A 20,667-nucleotide genomic window follows, 5' to 3' on the forward strand; every position below is an offset into this window, starting at 1 on the left:
TTCGCACCACAGATGAGTGTCTGTCCATGGATCAATACATATCAGCTGAAGGCAGGGTTTACTACAGGGTGACAGACCACTTGGTAGTCAACATGGTCAAAATCTTCTGTGGTGTTAAAATATAAACAATGCCCTGTGACTGTCAAAAATAATCAGGTATGGCAAATGGGTGGTAGCTGATTCAGTGGGTTATCCAGACACAGATGCCCTGGATTTGGCAGGCATGTTATATAGACATTCACACATTAACCTACCTTGGGTTTAGGAAAAATGAGACTCACTGTTCCAATAGCTGCCAAGTGAAACACCAATAAAGCCTGAGCTTACATCAGCAGATGGCTGGAAGGAAGACAATTCCAATAAATACAGTTGCTGAAATGTGCGTTCATTTTCCTATTGGAGTTTTTAATAGAAAAGTCAGTATTTGGTTACTCATTAATAATTTATGTTTTTTATAAATACATATAATCCTCCATAGCATCACAATGATATTGCCATAATATTCCCATAGCAATAGAAAGTCAACTTCAAATTTTGCTTAAACAAATAACCAATAAAATAGAAAACAAGGTTTTTATTCTATTCATGATATCACTGATGAAGATGTAGGCTACTGTGCTTTATGATACTTTACAGATGCTATGAATTTTTTCTCCTGATAATCTTAAAATGGGATAAGATAACCTTTATTGATCCCACACCTGGGAAGTTAGCTTGTTACAGCAGCTTGATATTCAAAATGTACAGAAGAAAGAGTGAGATAAAAACAATATAAATAAAACAACAAGACACATTTGTGGACAGTTACTTTAAACTCCATTTTGGATTAATGTGTCATGTTTATGTTCTCCAAGCCACTTGAGGACTGTGTCAGTTGATTGATGGCAACATTGTGGTTACTGTCTTGTATTCCAGATATTCATTGCTTGATGACTCCATCAATCCAAGATGGCCGTTTGTGATGGCCATGTGCTAAATGCCTCAGGCATATCTGTGAAAACTTTTATTCAAGGAAGCCAATCAAGGTAAAAACAATTGTAGCATGTACAGTACAGTATGAATAACACGTTTATGTTTTACAAACTAAAATATAGAGTAAAATGTAGGTTTTATGCACCAAAAAACAACTGTCAATGTATGTGGACGTCATGCAACAGTGGAGTCAGATTGCATTGAGTAACCTGCCAGTATATCTATTCTCCTTTTTCAAAGATGTGATGAATTTTATTGTATTATAATAAAACAGGCATTTAACAAATACATGAACATTAATAACAGTGCAAAGGTCCATATTACACTATTAAATGGCAACTTTTGATTGCTTTGTGGGTTTTCACATGAAATAAGAAGTACTGTACTCACCTACTGTAAAGACATCAGTTGTATGTAATCTGTTACATTTGGGATGTTAAAATGTTATAACTGAGATGATCCAATATGAAGTTAGATAATGATAAAAATATGCTGCTGGGTTTCCAGACAGTTAAACAATTTAAAAATAAAACGGAATTTTGTGAGAAAAATGTAAATGGATTTCAATGTTTAAATTGCTGAAACAAATAACCAATATAATTTACAGCCTGGTTTTCATTCTAGCCATGATATCCCAGATTTTTTCACACATGGGATGCAAGATGGAGCTGAGTCTACTGTGTGTTATGATACTTAACAGATACCTTGAATTTCTTGCTTATCTTCTTTTATATCTTAAGATGAGATAAGATAACCTTTATTGATCCCACACCTGGGAAATTTGCTTGTTACAGCAGCTCAAGATTCAAGATGTACAGGGAAAAAAGTGTTATAGATAGTCATTTCTAAATATATATTTGGCTGTTTATTATTTGTTTAAAAAGGAAACTATTTAAACAAAAAATAAATATCAAACCATTGCATTTAGAGTAATAATTGAGTATTTTATTTTGTGGTGACCAGGGCCCCTGAGTTTACCGTGGTGCATGTCGACTCCTTGCGGCTGATAACACTCACTACACCGGCGTGTCCGCCTCAGCCTGAACTCGGAAACAAAACCTCAACGCCCGGCGATCATTTCCTGTAGGTTAAGTTTTACTACAGTTGGGAAGAAATGGCGGACATGGATGAATTGTTCGGGAGTGATGGAGACAGCGACAATGATCAGCGAGGTAATGTAGTCTCATTTGATTAGGAAGTTTGCTTTTTTTTTTTATGGGTATCGAGGTTTTACCGATGCAAAGCCGAAGGTAGCTTTGCCCATGTGATGATCGGGAACAGTGGGACCTGAACCTTACACAGATTTCACAGCTGTGTCTTATGATTAGGATGTTTAACGGTAACTTACTAAACGTTTGTTCTGCCCTTCATTTTGTCAGTTTTTATTTTAACAAGCTAACCACCCTTCAGTGTTCATGAAACAAACTAACTACTGCAATAACGTTACAGTGTTTCTCAAGCACATGTTGAAGTCGGCCAAATGTTAGTGTAAACGTTGTTGTGCGTGAAAGCAGCATCGTGTTTTAACACTTGTTAATTAATGTTCTAAAGGGCAGCTTGTGTCAGTATGAGAGAGTATGCTGCAATTGTTTTTTTAATTTATCACTGAGCTTTAACAGCAACGTTACATACACTATAAGGACAAAAGTTTTGGGGACACTCCTACTGTCCTAATACTACTTTTTTCATGGTGTGGTCTTTGTTAAGGGAAATCTTAACGCTGCAACATACAACTTTTAGACCAACAGTTTGTGTTTGGCCTTTTCTTGTTTCTATATGACAGTGTCCCCCTGCACAAAGCCAGCTCCATAAACAAAGGGTTTTCCCAGTTTAGTGTGGGAAGAATTTCACTGGCCTGCACAGATCCCTGACCTCAACCCTATCATGTACCTTTGGGATAAACTAGAAAGAAGATTGCGAGCCAGGCCCTCTCATCCAACATCAGTGTCTGACCTCACAAAAATTTTTCTGGCTAAATGGGCAGAAGTTCCCACAGATGCACTCCAAAATCTTGTAGAAAGCCTTTATAGAAGAGCGGGACTGTTTTAGCTGCGGAGGTGGGGGGGCAACTCCATATTAATGCCTATGGATTTATAATTGGATGTCATAAAAGTAATTTGTACGTGTCCCAGTACTTTTGTCTACAGACAGCTAAAAGTATCAGTCAAATCTTATGCCGTGCAAAGACCAGTTTCAGCTGCAAACATATTCATTCAAACGTATGTAACGTATTCAAAGGAAGCATTAGGGTGGAAGACATGGACAACATCCTTTATTGCAGTATGTGTTATTTTTCATATATATACTAATGCAACATAACAGAGAATAATGTTAATGTTATTACTGAGGTTGTAGTTTGCAGTGGTGTTGCCACTATAATGCAGTCCCGGACAACACCACTGCACGCTACAATTGGAAAAGCAATGTAATCTGTTGTTGTATTTATCGCCAATGCTTACTCATTCTTACACTCTACGTTTTACAGTTATCAGAAAATGAGTTATCATTGTAGAGTGTGTAATGAGAGTCATAAGAATAATGATAATTAAGACACAACCACCCTCTGTGAACTGATGTGAACTATGTGTCTTTATTGTGTTTCAGAGTCTGGCTCTGGCTCTGGTTCAGACTCAGAGCAGGAGAGACCGCGATCTGCCAGCAACGCTTCAGGCAGTGGCAGTGACAGTGAGAGGGAACGGGATGATGATGATGAAGAGGAAGGCCAGGAGGCAGGAAAACCCAGTATAAATAAGGTGTGTGTCTGTGTTTGACTGATGACACTCGGTAAAAACAGTGTGGATGTCGGTCTGGTAGTGCAGGAGTAGACATGCTCTGCCTGACTCAGGGCTGAGCGATGTGGCCAAAAATTTTATCACAATAAAAAAATTCAAATCATTTGACATTGAAAACGATCACGAAAATGTCAAAAAGTTTAAAGGCTGATTTTTGTTTTCAGAGTGAAAGTTGAAGAAACCTGACGGTGAACTTTGGTTCTTAATGGTCAGAACATGACAAACACTTGATGCCAAACAGTGGATCACTTAACATATCTGAGGTAGAACATTCAGAACAATTATGATAATTATTATTATTAACAAATATGCAGAAGTAAAATTAATAATAAATATCTTAATAGAAAAAGTAATTGCTAATTTATTGAATATTTATTCATATTGTTATTGAGGAAAATTACATTGGGATAATTGTCATTATTGTTTTATTGCCTGGCCCTAGCCTGAATCCTATCCAATAGTCACTTAATTAAATGTTCAGCTTGTCATTTTTATAATTCAGGTCCCACAATGACCTCTGAGGAGGAATGGGGGTATAAAGGCAAGAAATAAATGAACATTTCTGTCTTGCATTCTCATTTTATTGAGCCTGGGTGTTCACGTTTGTCAGTTACATAAGACTCTGCTTATTATCATACCCAAGAGGAGAAATAGAAACAATTTCACCAAAAGTCATTGCTCTGTAATGTCTACCATAGTTTTTTTTTTTTATGGGATACCACTGATCATTGAAATTGCCCTCATCCAAAATACATCTTATTTCTTTTAAAAAATGTTGCATAGACTAACTGTGGACTGATTGAAAAGTACAGTGGAAGTTTGCATGTGCACTCCTATAGATGGAAAAAGGAATACCCTAATTGAAAGTCAGCTTGTGAATGTTTGGCAGCCTCTCAACTATCTGCTGTAATGGTTTTTCCCTGGCTGCATATGAACCCTACCTTTTTACCCCAAGGTTCAGCTATAATAACTAAATTGTCACCCCCTGCTAGAAACACTGAGCAACAGTACAAACATTATGTATGCTTCTCTCACAGTCACAGTTGTGTCTGTAGTTGCAGGATGGGTGTGTGTGCGTACATGGCAGAGAGGTATGGTATTTCAGAGTACAGTATGCTGTGATGATGCCGGTATGTACATCAGCTAAACTCACTCACCTTTCCTTCTACCCAACAGGAGCTGTTTGGAGACGACAGCGAGGATGAGCCACACAGTCAACGCAGCGGCAGCGACAACCAGTCTGAACCATCAGGGAACCAGTCGGACGCCAGCATGCACTCAGACCAAGGGGACAACGATCACTCTGACGCAGAGCAGCACAGCGGCTCAGAGCATGGCCATCAAGATGAGGATGATGACGAGGAGGACAGGGGCCACCGGTCAGATGGAGGAAGCCCGGCTGGCAGTGGGATGTCTGGAGCAGGGAGCCCTCAATCTGAGAGGGGCAGTGTCCGTTCAGACAGAAGGTACGCCATAAATTATATTATATATTAGACCATGCTGTAAATAACTAAATTTGCTTTGGGCTAAGTGCCACAGACAGACTGGTGAAGTCAGGAAGTAATGAGTGTTTGTTTTGGTCTTTTTAAGGGATTTGTTGACAACAGTAAAAACATGGAATATTACCAGCCTTACCATTTAACTACAGTTGCAACAAATAAAAATTTGACAATGATATTTGTTTTGACAATTAAATGTATTGTCCATTAAATGTTGAAAAACTTGTGAAAAATGCCCAAATGGTAATTTCCCAAAGCCCCAGGAGACATCTTCACAAAGAAATCCAATTTGTGGTGACAGAAAAGCAGCCAGACCTCGTATTTGAGAAGCTCGAAAAGTGGATGTTTTAAAAATAAATTAAACAATGAATCAGTTCAAATATCATATTCATAACACATGTTCTGCTGATCAACTAATAATTGACTTATTGTTTTAGCCCTCATCACAAAATGTACTTGTGTGGGCAAAATAACAGCCTAACCTGTAAAGTTATTTTAAGACGTGCTCCTTTGTTGTTGGAGGACCAGGCTTTCTTTTCTTGATCTATTTCTACGTGTTTGTTTTAAACCAGCATGCACAGCGATCCTGGGACTCCGCAGTCGGGGCCTGGCACCCCTCACTCTGATGGAGAAGCTTCTGGCAGGGAAAACCAGTCAGATGATGAGAAGTGGGAAGGAGGGGCTAAGAGCGACCTGTCCGAGGAAGACGAGGAGAAACGTCATTACTCTGATGAAGAAAGAGAGAACTCTGATGACGAGGGACCAAGGAACAGGAAGCCAGGTACTCCCGGGGTCTGGTGTTCAAATATGGAAGAAATATTGTATTTGACCTGGATCATGAGGCAGCCTCTCGTGTTAATCTCCACGCATTACGTTTTGTGGAAGAGGATTAAGGCCATATGTGAAAATTTTATCCTGAGCTCTGAGATTAATCTCAGAACTCTGATTAATCTCAGAACTCTGAGATTAATATGATATTAATCTTTCCCTTAGTGTTTTTTTATGTGATGTAATGTTCCTTTTTTCATTTGTAAGATGTGTTCTGTACCTTTAGAGTCCATGCGGTCATGTGGAAATTATACTGTTAATCACTTGTGATTTTAATTTTCAGAGTCTGCAAAGGGGAGCGATAGTGAAGATGATTTCCTGAGACAGAAAACCAAAGCAAAAACCGCCTCTGATTCAGATTCAGACAGTGATATCGGAACAAAGAAAAGTAAGAAACTGTTAACATTATACAACTGTTAAATTTGGCATTTCCACTGGACATGTGTACTTCAAAGTAGTCCTTCTTCCATGCTGTTCCACAGATAAGACGGCAGCAGCAGCAGACGACCTGTTTGGAGAGGCTGACGACATCTCTTCCGACAGCGATGCAGAGAAGCCTCCGACCCCGGGACAGCCCCTGGTATCTGTCTTTCCTCTCGCTCTCCGTCTCTTTCCTCCACTGATCACCAAGCCTCTTTTAATTGTGCCAAATCCTTTTTTATAAAGAGTTCTCAAATCTCTTTTCCTCAGAGCCTCCCGCTAAGCCTCTCTGCGCTGATCCCTATTATTGCAGGTCATTGAATCATACAGTGTTGTTTTTGAAATGTTCTCTTCCTCTTCCTCTCCTTCCCTTCTGTGTCCAGGATACAGAGGATGGGATGGAGGGGGAGCAGGCCGAAGAGGAACCCGCGCCCGAAACGCGGATCGAAGTAGAGATTCCAAAAGTCAGCACAGACCTGGGATCTGACCTTTATTTTGTCAAGCTGCCCAACTTCCTGTCTGTGGAGCCCAGGTCAGAACCATGGCACTGTCAATAAATACATTAAAAACACCCATTGTACTTGATGAGCTCTTATGTCCTTTTTAAAATGTGGGGAAAAGATAAAAAGATTGAAAATATGCCTCTCCTCACTCCTTTTCCGAAACTTTCAATAGACATCACCCGGTAGGATTCTTTTACTCTGCTGCTAGTGAGGAGGAGAATTGCAAGAGTTTTTACTTAAGTTTCCTTTGTGGTGTTTGCCTAAATTTTATTGGTGGCCATAAAAGCCTTTCTGTAACTTAAAGGTGTATATATTTGATTTTCACTGATTTGCCCTTTTTAGACCCTTTGATCCTCAGTACTATGAGGATGAATTTGAAGATGAAGAGATGCTGGATGAAGAGGGACGGACCAGGCTCAAACTGAAGGTATGTAGTCCATCTTATGTGTGTATATGAATGGGTTTGTAGTTGTCTGTATGGGTTGAAATGGAAATACATTGAAAGCATTATCAGCCTCTAAGAACACATGTGACACTTGTCAAGACATTCGGAAGTGACTCGATTTTGTTATCAAACGATGGACCAGAGTTTATAATACTCTCCCGCAGGTGGAGAATACCATTCGGTGGAGAGCCAAGAGAGACGAGGAGGGTAATGAAACACGAGAGAGCAACGCTCGCATTGTCAAATGGTCTGATGGCAGGTGTGTGTTATGTCTAGCTGGGTTTTGAGGTTATTACACTCTGACACACGGGACGTGCTATGTACTTTTTATGCTTTCAAATGTCTTTTTCTTGCTGCAGCATGTCCCTCCACCTGGGAAACGAGGTGTTTGATGTTTACAAAGCTCCTCTGCAGGGAGACCACAACCACTTGTTCATCCGACAGGGCACTGGACTGCAGGGACAGGCTGTATTCAAAACCAAACTCACATTCAGGTAATACAATAACATGCCATTGTTGTGTTGTTGACGGGCTGCTATTAAGACCAGAGTCTCACACAGACCTGAAGCAAAAACTATGAGTTGCTAGGGATACTCCTCCTTTCTCTGACAGCCGTAGACTAAATAAGCCCCAGGCTGCCTCTAATTTCAAACAGCGACAATGGCAGCCTTGATTCAAGTTGCATTCAGAAATGCATTCTTTGCTTTAAGTCCCTGGATCACCTTGTGCAAGCTGCCCAGGTTTCTCCCAATAAGAAGTGTGTAAGCCTCTTAGCGCCCCCAAGTCTACCTGGATGTTCTGTCTTCTCAGACCACATGGGTCTAGTAGGACACTGGCCAAAGCTCCTTTAATGCACAACAACCCTCCAGCCTCCCAGACAGGACCTTACTATTTGTTCTGACTGAGTATTATCATCAGAGCAGAGTTTTGATTAGGATTAGGGCTGAAGCTGCTCAGGGTACAAATGGTTAGGACACAGTGTTTTTATTTTTAAAGAGGAGCTTTAGGCAACTACAGAAATTAATGGAACAAAAACATTCAAGCAACATGGATACAGAGTTTAGGCTTAGTTTTCTTCTGTTATTGCTGGTTAACTAATGAGGCTCAATTTGCCAAACAGAAGAGATTCTAAAAATCATAGGCGCATTGATCTGAAAACAAAAAGTATGTCTTCATTCGCTGCAACATTTTCTGCTTTGATAGGCTTCTAATGGTCTCAGGGCAGGATCATGAATTAGTTGTAGGTTAAATTATAAAAATGTTTTGATAAAATGTTGCAAAAATAAATCTAATATGACAAAAAAGCTGATAATGTAGGGAGTCATTTTAGTTCCTTCTTGTTGAGTAAAAATGATTTATATAAAAAAATGACTAAGCTGAGGCAGCGATACATGTTGGTATCTATGCAGACAGAAACAGAATAAAACGCTTATTCCACTGAAACACTTTGGTACAAAAACATTTAACAGACAATTTTATAAAACTAATGGTGAGGTCGAGGATCTACTGGTGGGGCACAGCGTGGAAAACAGGCTAGTGTTCGGTGAGGTCTGCTGCCAATTTCAAACCATCCACAAGCTGTCTTAGCTGTATGATGCTGAAAGATATGTATATGTTTGCATTAAGTATTTTTCAGCGGAACACATTGTGTGCATCATTAAATGAGCAAACATGTTGAATGAATTTCCTTCCTCATAAACCATTTGCAAACAGCAAATTAAAAGAATATAAACCTACACTGTTTACATCCAAGTTGGCTTTATATCTGTCTTCTTATTCCTTACCTTTTCTGGCTCATTGCTACTTTTCTCAGTGCATTGTTTGGCAGTACATCGATGTGTTTTGCCAATTTGCAATGCAAATCTTATCATTTTTGTGGTTAATTAAGCTTTTCTTGCAAATTACCAAAAAAAAAAAAAAGAACAAGCACTGGGGAAATGTACACATTCACTTTTAATCTGACGTGGTGTGTTTTCTTCCAGGCCCCACTCTACAGACAGCGCCACCCACAGGAAGATGACCCTGTCACTGGCTGACCGCTGCTCCAAGACGCAGAAGATCAGAATCCTTCCCATGGCTGGACGAGATCCAGAGTCACATCGCAACGAAATGATTAAGGTAACACTCTCACACTGTCCATCTGTTATGTTCTGTTTCTATTTTCTCCGCCCTGTTTGAGAAGCTTTTGTTACCACAGGCAGCAAAAGAGTTTGCATGAGTTGCTGACAAGCATCATGTCTAGTCACATAAAGACATAACCAGACATGCTTACATTATGATGTCACACAGTGGTCAGTGAAATGGATGTAGTGTCTGCAAGTCTGGGAGGTATCTAGATATGATTTTAATCTGAGTACATTTACATCTGTACTTTGATGAGGTCAAGCTCTATCCGACTGCAGTCTGATTACCCAAACTGCATTTTAATACAAGGTGTAAATGGGGTCTATGATTCACCAGATCTGTGTGACCTGCGACTCATGCTTATATTCCATATTTTGACACAGAACTCCTTTAGTGTTCCCATTGTACCTTGTTAAACAGATTAATATGACAGATGTTCAGCAGATGAGTTTGACTGCGGACTTCAACCCACTACTCCCTTTTCTTCTTTATTTTTATTTTTTTCCCACCTTGAGATGTCCATTTAAGATTGATACATAGCGTGCTAAGTCAATTGCGCTCATCAGTGTCACCCTTCGTAACTTGACCAATCAAAGTCTGGATGGGAAGGGGCATTATAAAAAGGTTGACTGTTGCAGCAAACTTTCAAATGTTGAACTCATTATTATGCATGAATGCTTAGGATTATTGATTATGAAGTTAGTAATTAGCATCAACAAATTAGAGATCAATGTAGGCCATTTTTCATGCACAAAGATTTAATGGATGTAAACAACCCACAAAAATGAAACTACTGTAACTGTAATATTATACAAGTGATAAGATATATAGTATACTGTTATGTGAAATTATAAAGAATATAGTAACATCCTATAATTAATATAGTCATATATTTATGTTAACAGTATACTAAAATTAATGTGATGCCTTTAATTTGTTATATTATACTAATAAACTCATTATACTAGTTACCCATCCATGTTGTGGATAGAGCCTCTGTGGTGGACAGATGTAGATTTAGCCAGAGTCAGGATGCCATTGTACCTGTATGTGCTCCCTCTAGCCCCCTTCTCCTGAGAACAACACCTTCCCTTTGTCCTATTTTACATCTGTTTTACTAAAGTTATTGTATAAATATAGTTCAGTAATCTTGTTTACATAAAGTATGGCTTGGGTGGTGCTGGTGTATCGTGTAGCCGTCCCTGGTTCAAAAACCAGGAGTCCCACATTCCACAAGTGGCAGGGAACCAATCACAGTAGAGTTTCCTGTGATGAGTAATCAGTGTTTTAAAAAGCTGTGTCCATTTAAATGCTGCTTTCAATGTGTCTTAATTTTCAAAAACATTTTTAAAAACTGTCAATATTTTAAGGTCTATGCAGTGTCCAGATACAGATAATATGACAGCTCACGTGGCTTGGAAATAGCGATATGCTCACTGAATTTTATGAATTAAGTGTTTATCAGACCGCAAATGAGACAAGAATTGGCTAGCTAGACTGGCTGGGTGGTTTAAACTATTCACATAAACAATGCACCCATGTTATATAGGAATATATGGCTGTTTGCTGTTTCCATTAAGGGTGTGCCTCCACTAAAGATCTTAAATCTTTCGTTGATTAACATTTTAATATGATACATGCAATATATTGAAAGTTCACTTTCAATATATTGCAAGAGCAACAGTAAGACTATCAAGTCCATGATTACTGTTTATGGATGTGTTGTCACAAAATTCTAAAGCATTATGTCAGGTTGTTATGAAATCTACTTTCAAGTCATTCCAAGTCACTGTTTTCTCAAATCATGCTACCAACAACATCCAGCTATTAATGTTAACGTAATAGCTACCTGCTCATACTGATTTCCATGGGCATGCAGCTGTTGAGGCTTTCATCATATAGAAGTAGGCAGGGTTTCATCTAAAGTAGGTTGGAAAAACGATAGATGCTACTCATCACAGAAGTACCACACAGTGAATTTTTTATCACACATTTATGCGCTTACCTAAGTGTAACCAAACGATTTTACAATAAATAACTAGCTATAAACGAAATGTCAAACTTGAAGCCAGTGCTTAAAATAATTCCCACTGGTGTCTCCTGGCAGAAAGAGGAGGAGCGGCTGCGAGCATCTATCCGCAGAGAGTCGCAGCAGAGGAGGATGAGGGAGAAGCAGCACCAGAGAGGCCTGAGCAGCAGTTACCTGGAGCCCGACCGCTACGATGACGAGGAGGAGGGCGAGGAAGCCATCAGCCTGGCAGCCATCAAGAGCAAATACAAGGGAGGAGGAGGCCTGAGAGGTGTGGACGAACACGTTATGTTTACCGCAGTCACTTTCTCTTTTTATACTCTCTCACAAGTGAGACCATTTTTATGAAGCCACTGACGTCTAATGAACATCCTCCTGCTTTTGCCCCATCTCCACCCAATCTAGAGGAGCGAGCCAGGATCTACTCATCAGACAGCGATGAAGGCTCTGACGATGACAAGGCCCAGAGGCTGATGAAGGCCAAGAAGCTAGACAGCGATGAGGTAGGTGTAGTAACCTGCTGGATAGACAGGGGGCAGTGTGATGCAGTACACTGTTGAGGTTAAAAAGCCAACTCGTCACATTACCCTCATGTGAACTGAATAGGACAGAAAATACTGGTCCTGGTGTTGAACGTACATTTCATTTTGCACTGAGTGTTTCTGCAAAAAGTAATGTTGTGGTACCGCCAGGGAAAGAAATTCAACTGTAACATGACAAACTGAAAGTACTGAAAAGCTGCACAGAATGTTCGCTGTTGTCAGCACTACTGACACTTGACTACATATCAGTGCGTCACCTCTTATGTTCTGGTTTGTGCAGGAGGGCGAGGGATCAGGAAAGAGAAAGGCAGAGGATGACGAGGAAATGGCCACCAAGAAGGCCAAGAAATATGTCATCAGCGATGAAGAGGAGGACGAGGACGAGGATGACGAATAATTCACTTTTTTATAATTCCACTGTATTATTAGTGCTCGGCCCACATGGCATATAAACAGCCATATTTTGTTTTGTAGATTTTCTTAAGACCTGCGTGTATATGTGTGTGTGTGTGTGTGTGTGTGTGTGTGTGTGGGGGGGGGGGGGGGGTTCTTCATGTTGTGTACAGCAGAGGTGAGAAATAAAGAAATGGTTGTCTTATGTAACCAAACCTTCCCAAGGCCCTGTTATATTTATTTTTTAAGCATTATGATTCATATGCATGAATCACACTGTTGTGAGATTTTGAAACATAATGCTTAGTCCATATTCCAAACAAAAAGGAGGTTCTTTGAAGTGTTGTACAGACCCCGCCACTTACTCTATCACTTATTCACATAACAAAACACAGCATTGACCAGATCAGTTTGGCTTTGAAGATCATGCAGTTCATGTGGATAAAAAGGTGCCCTCAAGACCTGGAGAGGATAGTTGGGAGACTGGTGTTGAAAGAACCAACTAAACCCCACCTGACAGGAGTGGCAAGAGATTTGGGAATTGAGTAGTACCGTGAGCAAAGGTCCTCTGCCTCCAAGCCCTGAGGAAGGGGAAGGAGTGTAGCTTGACTCTCCATTTTCCAACTCTTCCCCACACCGTTACCCCACTTCTGCCAAACAACAACAACATGAAGACTACATGACTATATATTTGGTCAGTTGTGAAACACATCTTTTACTTGAGTTAACAGGGTTTTGACAATAGCTTGATAGCTTTCCAACACGGACTGCAATGGAAATAACCTTTAAGTTATTTATTTATTCATTGTGTTTTTTATGCCCAACTATTTAGAGAAAAATTTTGGACACTTTTCCCAAAATCTCCCACTGAACACATAAAAACATCTGTTGTGCTTGAATTTAAAAATGTAAATGTTTTTGTCTATGACATTAAAATCAAAGGTGAACGTCAAAATGCACTCAAACAAGACAGATTCTTGAGGCTGGATGTAATGATAGAGGCAAAGAGGTGCTTTAAACTGAATGCTAATTTAGCATGCTAACATGTTGAAGTTGAGGAATTTCAGGTTTCAAATCCAATTGTATAATTCAAAACATACTGTGTGATATGATTATGAAATACTTAAAAATAGTAATTTGAGGACTCTCAGAAAGAATTCCAGTCCGGTTTCGTACGTCAGTGCTCCAGTTGTTAGACAGCAAGTGAGCTTTGGTGAGGCATTGTGACTTGATCCCTTTTAAAGCCACAGAGTGAGAGGGGAATGCGGAGTCCCAGTTACTGATTCAAGTTCATCAGCCAGAATGACGCACAGTGTTGTACAAACACACACACACACACACACACACAGAAGCATTAAATTGGGTTCCCAGAGATGGATGACAACCCTCAAATCTAACCTCTCCCCTAGCCCTGTCTAAGCAGGACTGGCTGCCACCCAGAATACAAAACTGGTAAAATATAATAAGTGATTAAGTAAGTGTTACATAAATTGGCTGCATTCTCTCTCTTGGCAACGGACTCTGTAACACACATACACACACACACGCACTGCTTTAACATGGCCATAGACTACTGTCAGTAGAGAGAGAAGTATCAAAGACTTCTTGGGCACTGTTCACACTCTACACGCGTGTGTACAAGTGAGGTTCTGTCAGGACAGCCGAGCCTTTGGTATTTTCTGAGTGTTTGGAATCTGACCAGTTCCCTGAAAATACATAATAAAGCTGCTTGGTTGGAATGAGGTTATGTGTGACTACAACACTCATTGCTTAGGGCTAGTTGTAACCAGCAGCATTAGCTTGTCTTGCAGTGAGTAGTCCTCTGTATAGCGCATGCTAAGCAATATATAGTACATACTATGAATGTTTAATGCTGCTTCATGCAAATGTTGTGTGTTGCCTTGAAAGAGAAGGTGTCACCAGTAGTGATGTGCTGCGATATCTCAGACTGCAGTGGGTTATGTAAACCCAATTCCACACAGTAAGGATTGGGGAGGAAAGGGGAGGGGCTGCTACACACAGTCAGCACTGAGCAGTGGGGGATGAGACAGAGGGGAGGGCTGCAGCATTTCACACTGCTTTTTTCCTTTCTCCTCCCCCTTCATTTTGTCTTTCTGTCTGTATCACTTCAGTTGATTCTCCCAGCTACCCCTTCTTCCCTGTAACATCACATTTTCTGTGAAGAAAGCACAGACAGCGGCAAAAGCAGAGCAGAGAGAGTATGTTTTCAATTCCTAGAGCCTTGCAGGCACACACACTGAAAGACAGCTGAGTCACTGATGTCACTGAGGGGTAACTTGGCCACTGTTCTGCCGATTAGGCCCAGGGCTAGGGGAGCCAGCGGCTGGGTCAGTATTAGGCCAGGTGCTTCCTTGAAGTAAACAGAGATGCGTTTTGAGTGATCTCAGCCTCCTCTTTGTTTGCCTGCACTGATGCCCTGGTTGACCTGAGTGTTTGTGTGTGTATCCAGATATTACAACTACGTATGTTCCTTGAGTCATACCTTAATTTCATCAGTTACACTGCTTTTTATGATGCTAGAGTGGTGTTAATTTGAAAATTAACAAAGACCGTCATTGAATCAGTACACTAAACTTAACTTAATGCTTTGTGCCTCCTCCCAGGACAGAAAATATTCTGACCCTGTTCATGCTAAATTTTTATTAACAGGGTTTATTCACATGAAATTTTTTTTCTCTCTTTTTCTCTTTTGATTGGTGAAAATATTTACCTACTTTTGTACTTGTCCTTCTTTGTTGTCTGACTTTGTTGGGATGGCCTAAAGCCCTTTTCTACATTGTGTGTAATATATTGAATGTCATGTATATTTATATTTTCATAATTTGTATTGTCTCACCCAAATCGATTGTTTTCTGTTTTCTATTGAGCTATATTTGATGCTTGCATGAACATATTTTTAACCATAAAATATAGGAATATACAGTATAAGAGGTACAAACAGTACAGACTTTAAGTTTGTTTTCTCTGGTGGAAACAGGATACATTTTGCACTGAACTTGAGTTTCTTAATGTGTAATTCCCATTTAATTTCAGACTTAGTCAAGTATTTCCCGACAATCATTGGTGTGATTTCTATATGGCCCAGGTCCTTTTTTCTGTCTATTATCGTTCTTTTGTTGTTGTTGTTCACATATTATTATACTATTAATTTAACTACCTCAATTACAGTACACAACTCTGTGTACCCTGACTGTATTTCATAGCTCAGTGCCCTTTAACCCTGTCTCAGTATGCCCCCTCTCCCTGCTGGTGCTTATATAAGAGGCCTAATAAATAAAATAGAAACACAATACTCTACTTTCACCACAGGATCCTCAAACACTCACACATGACACTGGCCCAGAGACTGCAGCGAGGGTCTTAGCATTTTCCCTTACGCACAAGCAGGTGTGCATTAGTCATGCACACATACACACAAGCACAATTGTAACAGTTCAGTATGATATGTTTTTTCCTTCTGACCTTAAGGATTTGGGTCAGCCTGTTCTGATGCTTAATCTGAAAACAACGGGTCACCTTCAACTGTGAGCTGCTCTGCGCACAGATTACACTTGAGCTTTTCCGAAAACAGACACAAAAAAAAAAACAACAAACAAACAAGCAAGCTGACCCTCTGTGGCACAGCTTCTCCAGGCACACTCTTCTGCCTCACTAAACCCCCAAATACACCATGCACCAAAACAGTTTTGATTTGTCACTCTCTGAGCTCAGATGTGAGTAAAGGATGGTAATTACAGGCTTTTAAAAGGGTTGACCAGTGTTCTGCAGCCCACATGGATTTTTGAATCCAGGTTCAGGCAGACCCATGCACATTCACAAGGGTTGCTCTCAGTGGTGGAAGTACATTTACTCTAGTACTGTACTTTTTGTTTACAGTCACAAATTTTGTTAGAGTTACTTGCTACTTTTCAACTTAGGTTTTTACCAAAAAAAAAAAATACATGATGAGTAATGCAATATATTGTTAAAGATTAAATCATAGCTCCCAACCTTTTTGACTTCTGACTCCTTACACAAAGCAGTGTCATGTTGGTGACTCAATACTTTTCAGATTAGGTTTTTACCTAAAAAACACACATTCTGATCTTGTGAAATGCAATGCATTGTTAAAGATTAAACCGTAGCTCCCAACCTTTTTGACTACTGACTCCTTACACAAAGCAGTGTCTTATTGGTGACCCATGTCATGTTTCAGATGTGTTCAGATGTGTTTTATCAACTTCATTCTTAAATGGTTTTATTTAAATAGCAGTCTGAGTCTCAAAGAGGTAAAATTATCCAATATTTCACCAAAAGATGAAGGTACTGCCAACTGGAGGGGGCCAGACCCTTACTACATACACCACAGCTAACTAATACATTAAAATGCTGATTACAAACTTATGCATCAGAATTAATCATCTAATAATGTCATATATAATAATATATTAATCAGATGAGAATTTACTCAAATACTTAAGTAGGAGTTAAATACTGGTCCTTTACTTGTAATATAGCCTTTTACATTGTTGTATTGGTACTTGTACTTAAGTAAATGATCTTAAGACGTCTTACATCACTGTTTACTCAGTGAGAAACACAGGACATGTGATTCACAGATTAGACAATGTTGTTACACAATTTCTGACCCAGGTGTCATGCCTGCATCTTGTGGAAACATCTTGACATGCGGGATATCATGGGACATCAGGTTTGAAAAAGGGGTTCTGTCAAAGGGGTGTGATTGTTAAATGTTTCCAGTTTGCATTAAGCCATGCAGTATTGTTTGCAAACTGTTATCAACCTGGAAGATCTGGAGTCTTCCTCCACAGGGTAGGATGCCAAAAAGTATCTGATTACCAGGCCTGATTGACCCTGATCATAGTTTTAAGGTTGTTAAAATCATTCTGTTTCACACTGTCTGACAGTATGGTATATACTATATCAGCTTGCACATACTGTTTATTGAAGCTATATAATCTTACACTGGGTGAAATATTCTTAACCAGGATGTTTTCTATGGTTGCGCTATTTCATAATATAGAAATATTACAGGTGTCTTGTATATGAATCAATTGACGCACATTGTCCCAAATTTGACTCGCTCACTCACAAATCGTCTAACACTTATCTTGTGCATCCTGTGTTGCCCTGGTGAAGTGAATTAATTTAAATTTGGTTGCGCAGCAGAGTTTGTTCACTAGTCAGTTTTCTGGTTTAACTGGGTATAAACGAGATAGGATGTGTATCTTGGACCAGGACGTTAAAAAAAGAGAGGAAAATAATGTTGTAAAAGAGAACAGAGGATGCGAAAAAGGTCATGTGTGGGCCGAAAGCTTGCCCAGTCTCCCCAGGCCTGCGGTATTTCAGAGCCCAGTGCGACTCACAGCACATTACACCTTGTTCCTGACCTTCAATTATCTAACCAGCCTGCCAGCACCAAGCCAAGCAAACTATCTCTTTCTTTCTCTGTCTATATCTTTCCATCATAGTTATGTGTCATCTCCCCCCTGTCTCACCACCTCAGTTAGATAAGCCAAAGCATTTAGAGCAGGATAATAGGTGACTAATGTACGATCTCTTACGAGCATTTGCACAGACTTTGGTTGAATGATCACTTTATTTTAAGTGATTCCTGACGGTGGTAACCACCTGTTTTCACAATTGTCATAGTAACACAGATATTTAGTCCTTGATTTCAGAGCAACACTGAAACAAATCTGAAGAGATCTTAAATAGTTGCTCTTTTATACAGCGCATAATGCAAATGATGCAAGAAGTTGTTAGCATTTTATCTGATAGCTTTAATGCTACATAATGTAGCTTTAATGGCATAATGTCCCTCAGTCTTCTGGAACAAATTTGCAAGCACTGCAAACAGGGATGGGTTGTTCCCTCATTCCTGGTTGCAATGCATTTATATTCCCTTTGGGACACTTTCATTTAGATGTCTGTTTTGATTGGTTGATGACTGATGATTAGGACTCTGTTGTCTTTGTCTTCCGTGGAGTCTATGAAATCACTCCACAGTGGACTGCTGAGAGTGGTGCTGCAGAGCAAGAGAGCTGGTTTTTGCTGAAGTTAACACCTTTTCTCTGCTCAAAACAGGCTCCCGACAGAGAGGGAATTATAAAATCTGGTTATCGTGTGTGTGTGTGTGTGTGTGTGTGTGTGTGTGTGTGTGTGCGCGCACCTTCTTCCACCCATTCTCATCTCTAGTCTCCAGGTAACAGTTGCTTTCAGCTAATTACCTGTTTTCCCACCCTGTCTCCATTTCTCCCTCCCTCTCTCAGAAGTCCCTGTATATCTGCTGCAGCAGTGCACAATCACTGGTCCAGTCAGTGATCTTTTTCTTGTGACTTGGTGCAATGTGTTACTGGTGAGCAAGTACTTTTCTCCTACTGTAAATGATTCAGAAACAGCATCGTTAATGCCGTAGGATGCTGATTATGTAATGGCATATACTTTGGGAAAGCAGAATGCAGCAGCTTTAGTCATGTTGTGAAAGTAAAGCATTGTGTCTTGTTGCAAATCCAAATTATCCCTGGGGCCTCTGGTCTTGTTATCACTCCCTAAACTCCTTACTTCCAATTTCCTTCTTTCCTTTTTATAATTCTCTTTGGTTTTCTTGAAATTTTTACCCATCCTTAGCCTCACAACCTGTTCAACCCTCTCCCCCACTCTTGTTTGAGTAGGTAAATAGACTGGCTGAGAACAGAGATCTCGACCATGTGTGCTAAATAGACGCATCCACTTGTCCATCCGCCCCTTTTCCATGACTGCAAGTCATTATTGCCATGGATACTTCCACAAATAGAGCATCGGTTGAGTGAGAACACCCAGTGCATTAAAGAGAAGCCAAAAACAAACACACACACAAATACACACTCTCATTTCATACCTGGAGTGAGGGGACAATGGTCTAGCCTGCTGGTTAGCCTCTTTTCAGGGCCCCTCACATGCTCAGCCTGACCCAGTTTCAGTCTCTTTAACTTTGACATAGCAGATAAATGCAGACACAGAGGAAAGTGTCCAAACTGGGTCAAGACTAAAGTAGAATTTGGAGAAAGCAATAAAAGTCAATCAGGAGAGACTTGACTGAGTAAAACAACAATAATTTATTGACATGTGGTGCACTGAATAGGAGAACGTGAAAACTAATTTGGCAATTAGACCCCATTGTGATGACGTGGTACTTTACTGGGGTGTTGCAGCTGTAGAGGCATAGAAATAGAGGAGAGAAGGGTTTTAAAGTTTGACTGTGACTTCATTGGCTATGCTGATTGTGGTAAAACCTTATTGGAAAACTAAGGGAGATCGCCCAGAGTCAGTTGTTAGAGGGCAATAACAGCAAGGGTGTATGAGAGAAAGTGACTTGTGAATGAGTGACACATAAAGATAGTCTTCCTGGTTGAAATTACTATCTGTTAGTAGTCACATTGCCTGTTAGAAGTGAATGGAGCTCAAAAATGAAAAGACTTGGCCGAATTCAAAAAATCTGTTTAATTTTTTTGAGCACTGTGCTCAAAATGTACTCAAAATAATTACTGTTTGTGTAATGCTATATATTACAGTTTTCAATTATCAAGGTTCATTAGCTTAACATTATTTCTTTCATTACAGCAACAGTTGTAATGGCCCTAATCAGTACTGAACCCAATGTGCTCCATAACAGCAGGCGGCTGACCTATAGATGGCTGCAGGGAGTGGAACCTCTGGTAAAGCTTTAATCAGTTAAGAGGATTGATCTGTGAGGAGGGATTTTCTCTTTCAACATCATATTAACAATCACAGCTCAGCAGATTAAGATGAACACACACACACATGCTGCAGACGTTTCATCGGTAACAAGATGTAAATTGCCTTCCAGAATGTCAAAAGTGCAGACGAGAGACAAAACAATGTCAAAGTGTGATAAGAAAAGACTTTAACTTTAAAAATGAATCACCCAGGGTGCAAATTATACAGTGACAACCGGGCGGGTACACTTTTTTTCCAGGCCAGAAAGAAAACCCAGTACAGCGCAGGCGCGGCTTCAGTAAACTAAAATCTTACAATGCTTACAATATCCTTGCTTGTTTAACTAATGTGTGCAGTCTGTAGATGATAAATCAAATTCA

General features: G+C 39.9%; 1 protein-coding gene across 1 annotated transcript; it reads left to right on the forward strand.

The window, feature by feature from the left end:
• Nucleotides 1-2,020: 2,020 nt before the first annotated feature.
• Nucleotides 2,021-12,766, forward strand: leo1 (LEO1 homolog, Paf1/RNA polymerase II complex component). Its single transcript, XM_038701895.1, has 14 exons — nucleotides 2,021-2,144; nucleotides 3,577-3,725; nucleotides 4,941-5,230; nucleotides 5,836-6,044; nucleotides 6,375-6,479; nucleotides 6,574-6,671; nucleotides 6,895-7,043; nucleotides 7,357-7,441; nucleotides 7,624-7,718; nucleotides 7,819-7,953; nucleotides 9,442-9,577; nucleotides 11,691-11,883; nucleotides 12,018-12,115; nucleotides 12,435-12,766. The coding sequence occupies exons 1-14, from the start codon at nucleotides 2,087-2,089 to the stop codon at nucleotides 12,549-12,551; spliced, it is 1,917 nt and encodes a 638-aa protein (XP_038557823.1). The 5' UTR covers nucleotides 2,021-2,086; the 3' UTR covers nucleotides 12,552-12,766.
• Nucleotides 12,767-20,667: the final 7,901 nt, after the last annotated feature.

The sequence above is a fragment of the Micropterus salmoides genome, unplaced genomic scaffold, assembly GCF_014851395.1.
Source record: "Micropterus salmoides isolate LMB-PRFRI ecotype aquatic unplaced genomic scaffold, ASM1485139v1 Ms_hic_scaffold_6, whole genome shotgun sequence".
In the NCBI taxonomy this organism is placed as follows: Eukaryota; Metazoa; Chordata; class Actinopteri; order Centrarchiformes; family Centrarchidae; genus Micropterus; species Micropterus salmoides.

What these genes read in the sequence shown, in the direction of transcription:
- leo1 (XM_038701895.1), top strand. Translation starts at nt 2,087, where the DNA reads ATGGCGGACATGGATGAATTGTTCGGGAGTGATGGAGACAGCGACAAT. An exon ending in GAAAACCCAGTATAAATAAG is followed by an intron (nt 3,726 to 4,940) that starts GTGTGTGTCTGT and finishes TCTACCCAACAG; the next exon opens with GAGCTGTTTGGAGACGACAG. An exon ending in AGAAGCTAGACAGCGATGAG is followed by an intron (nt 12,116 to 12,434) that starts GTAGGTGTAGTA and finishes TGGTTTGTGCAG; the next exon opens with GAGGGCGAGGGATCAGGAAA.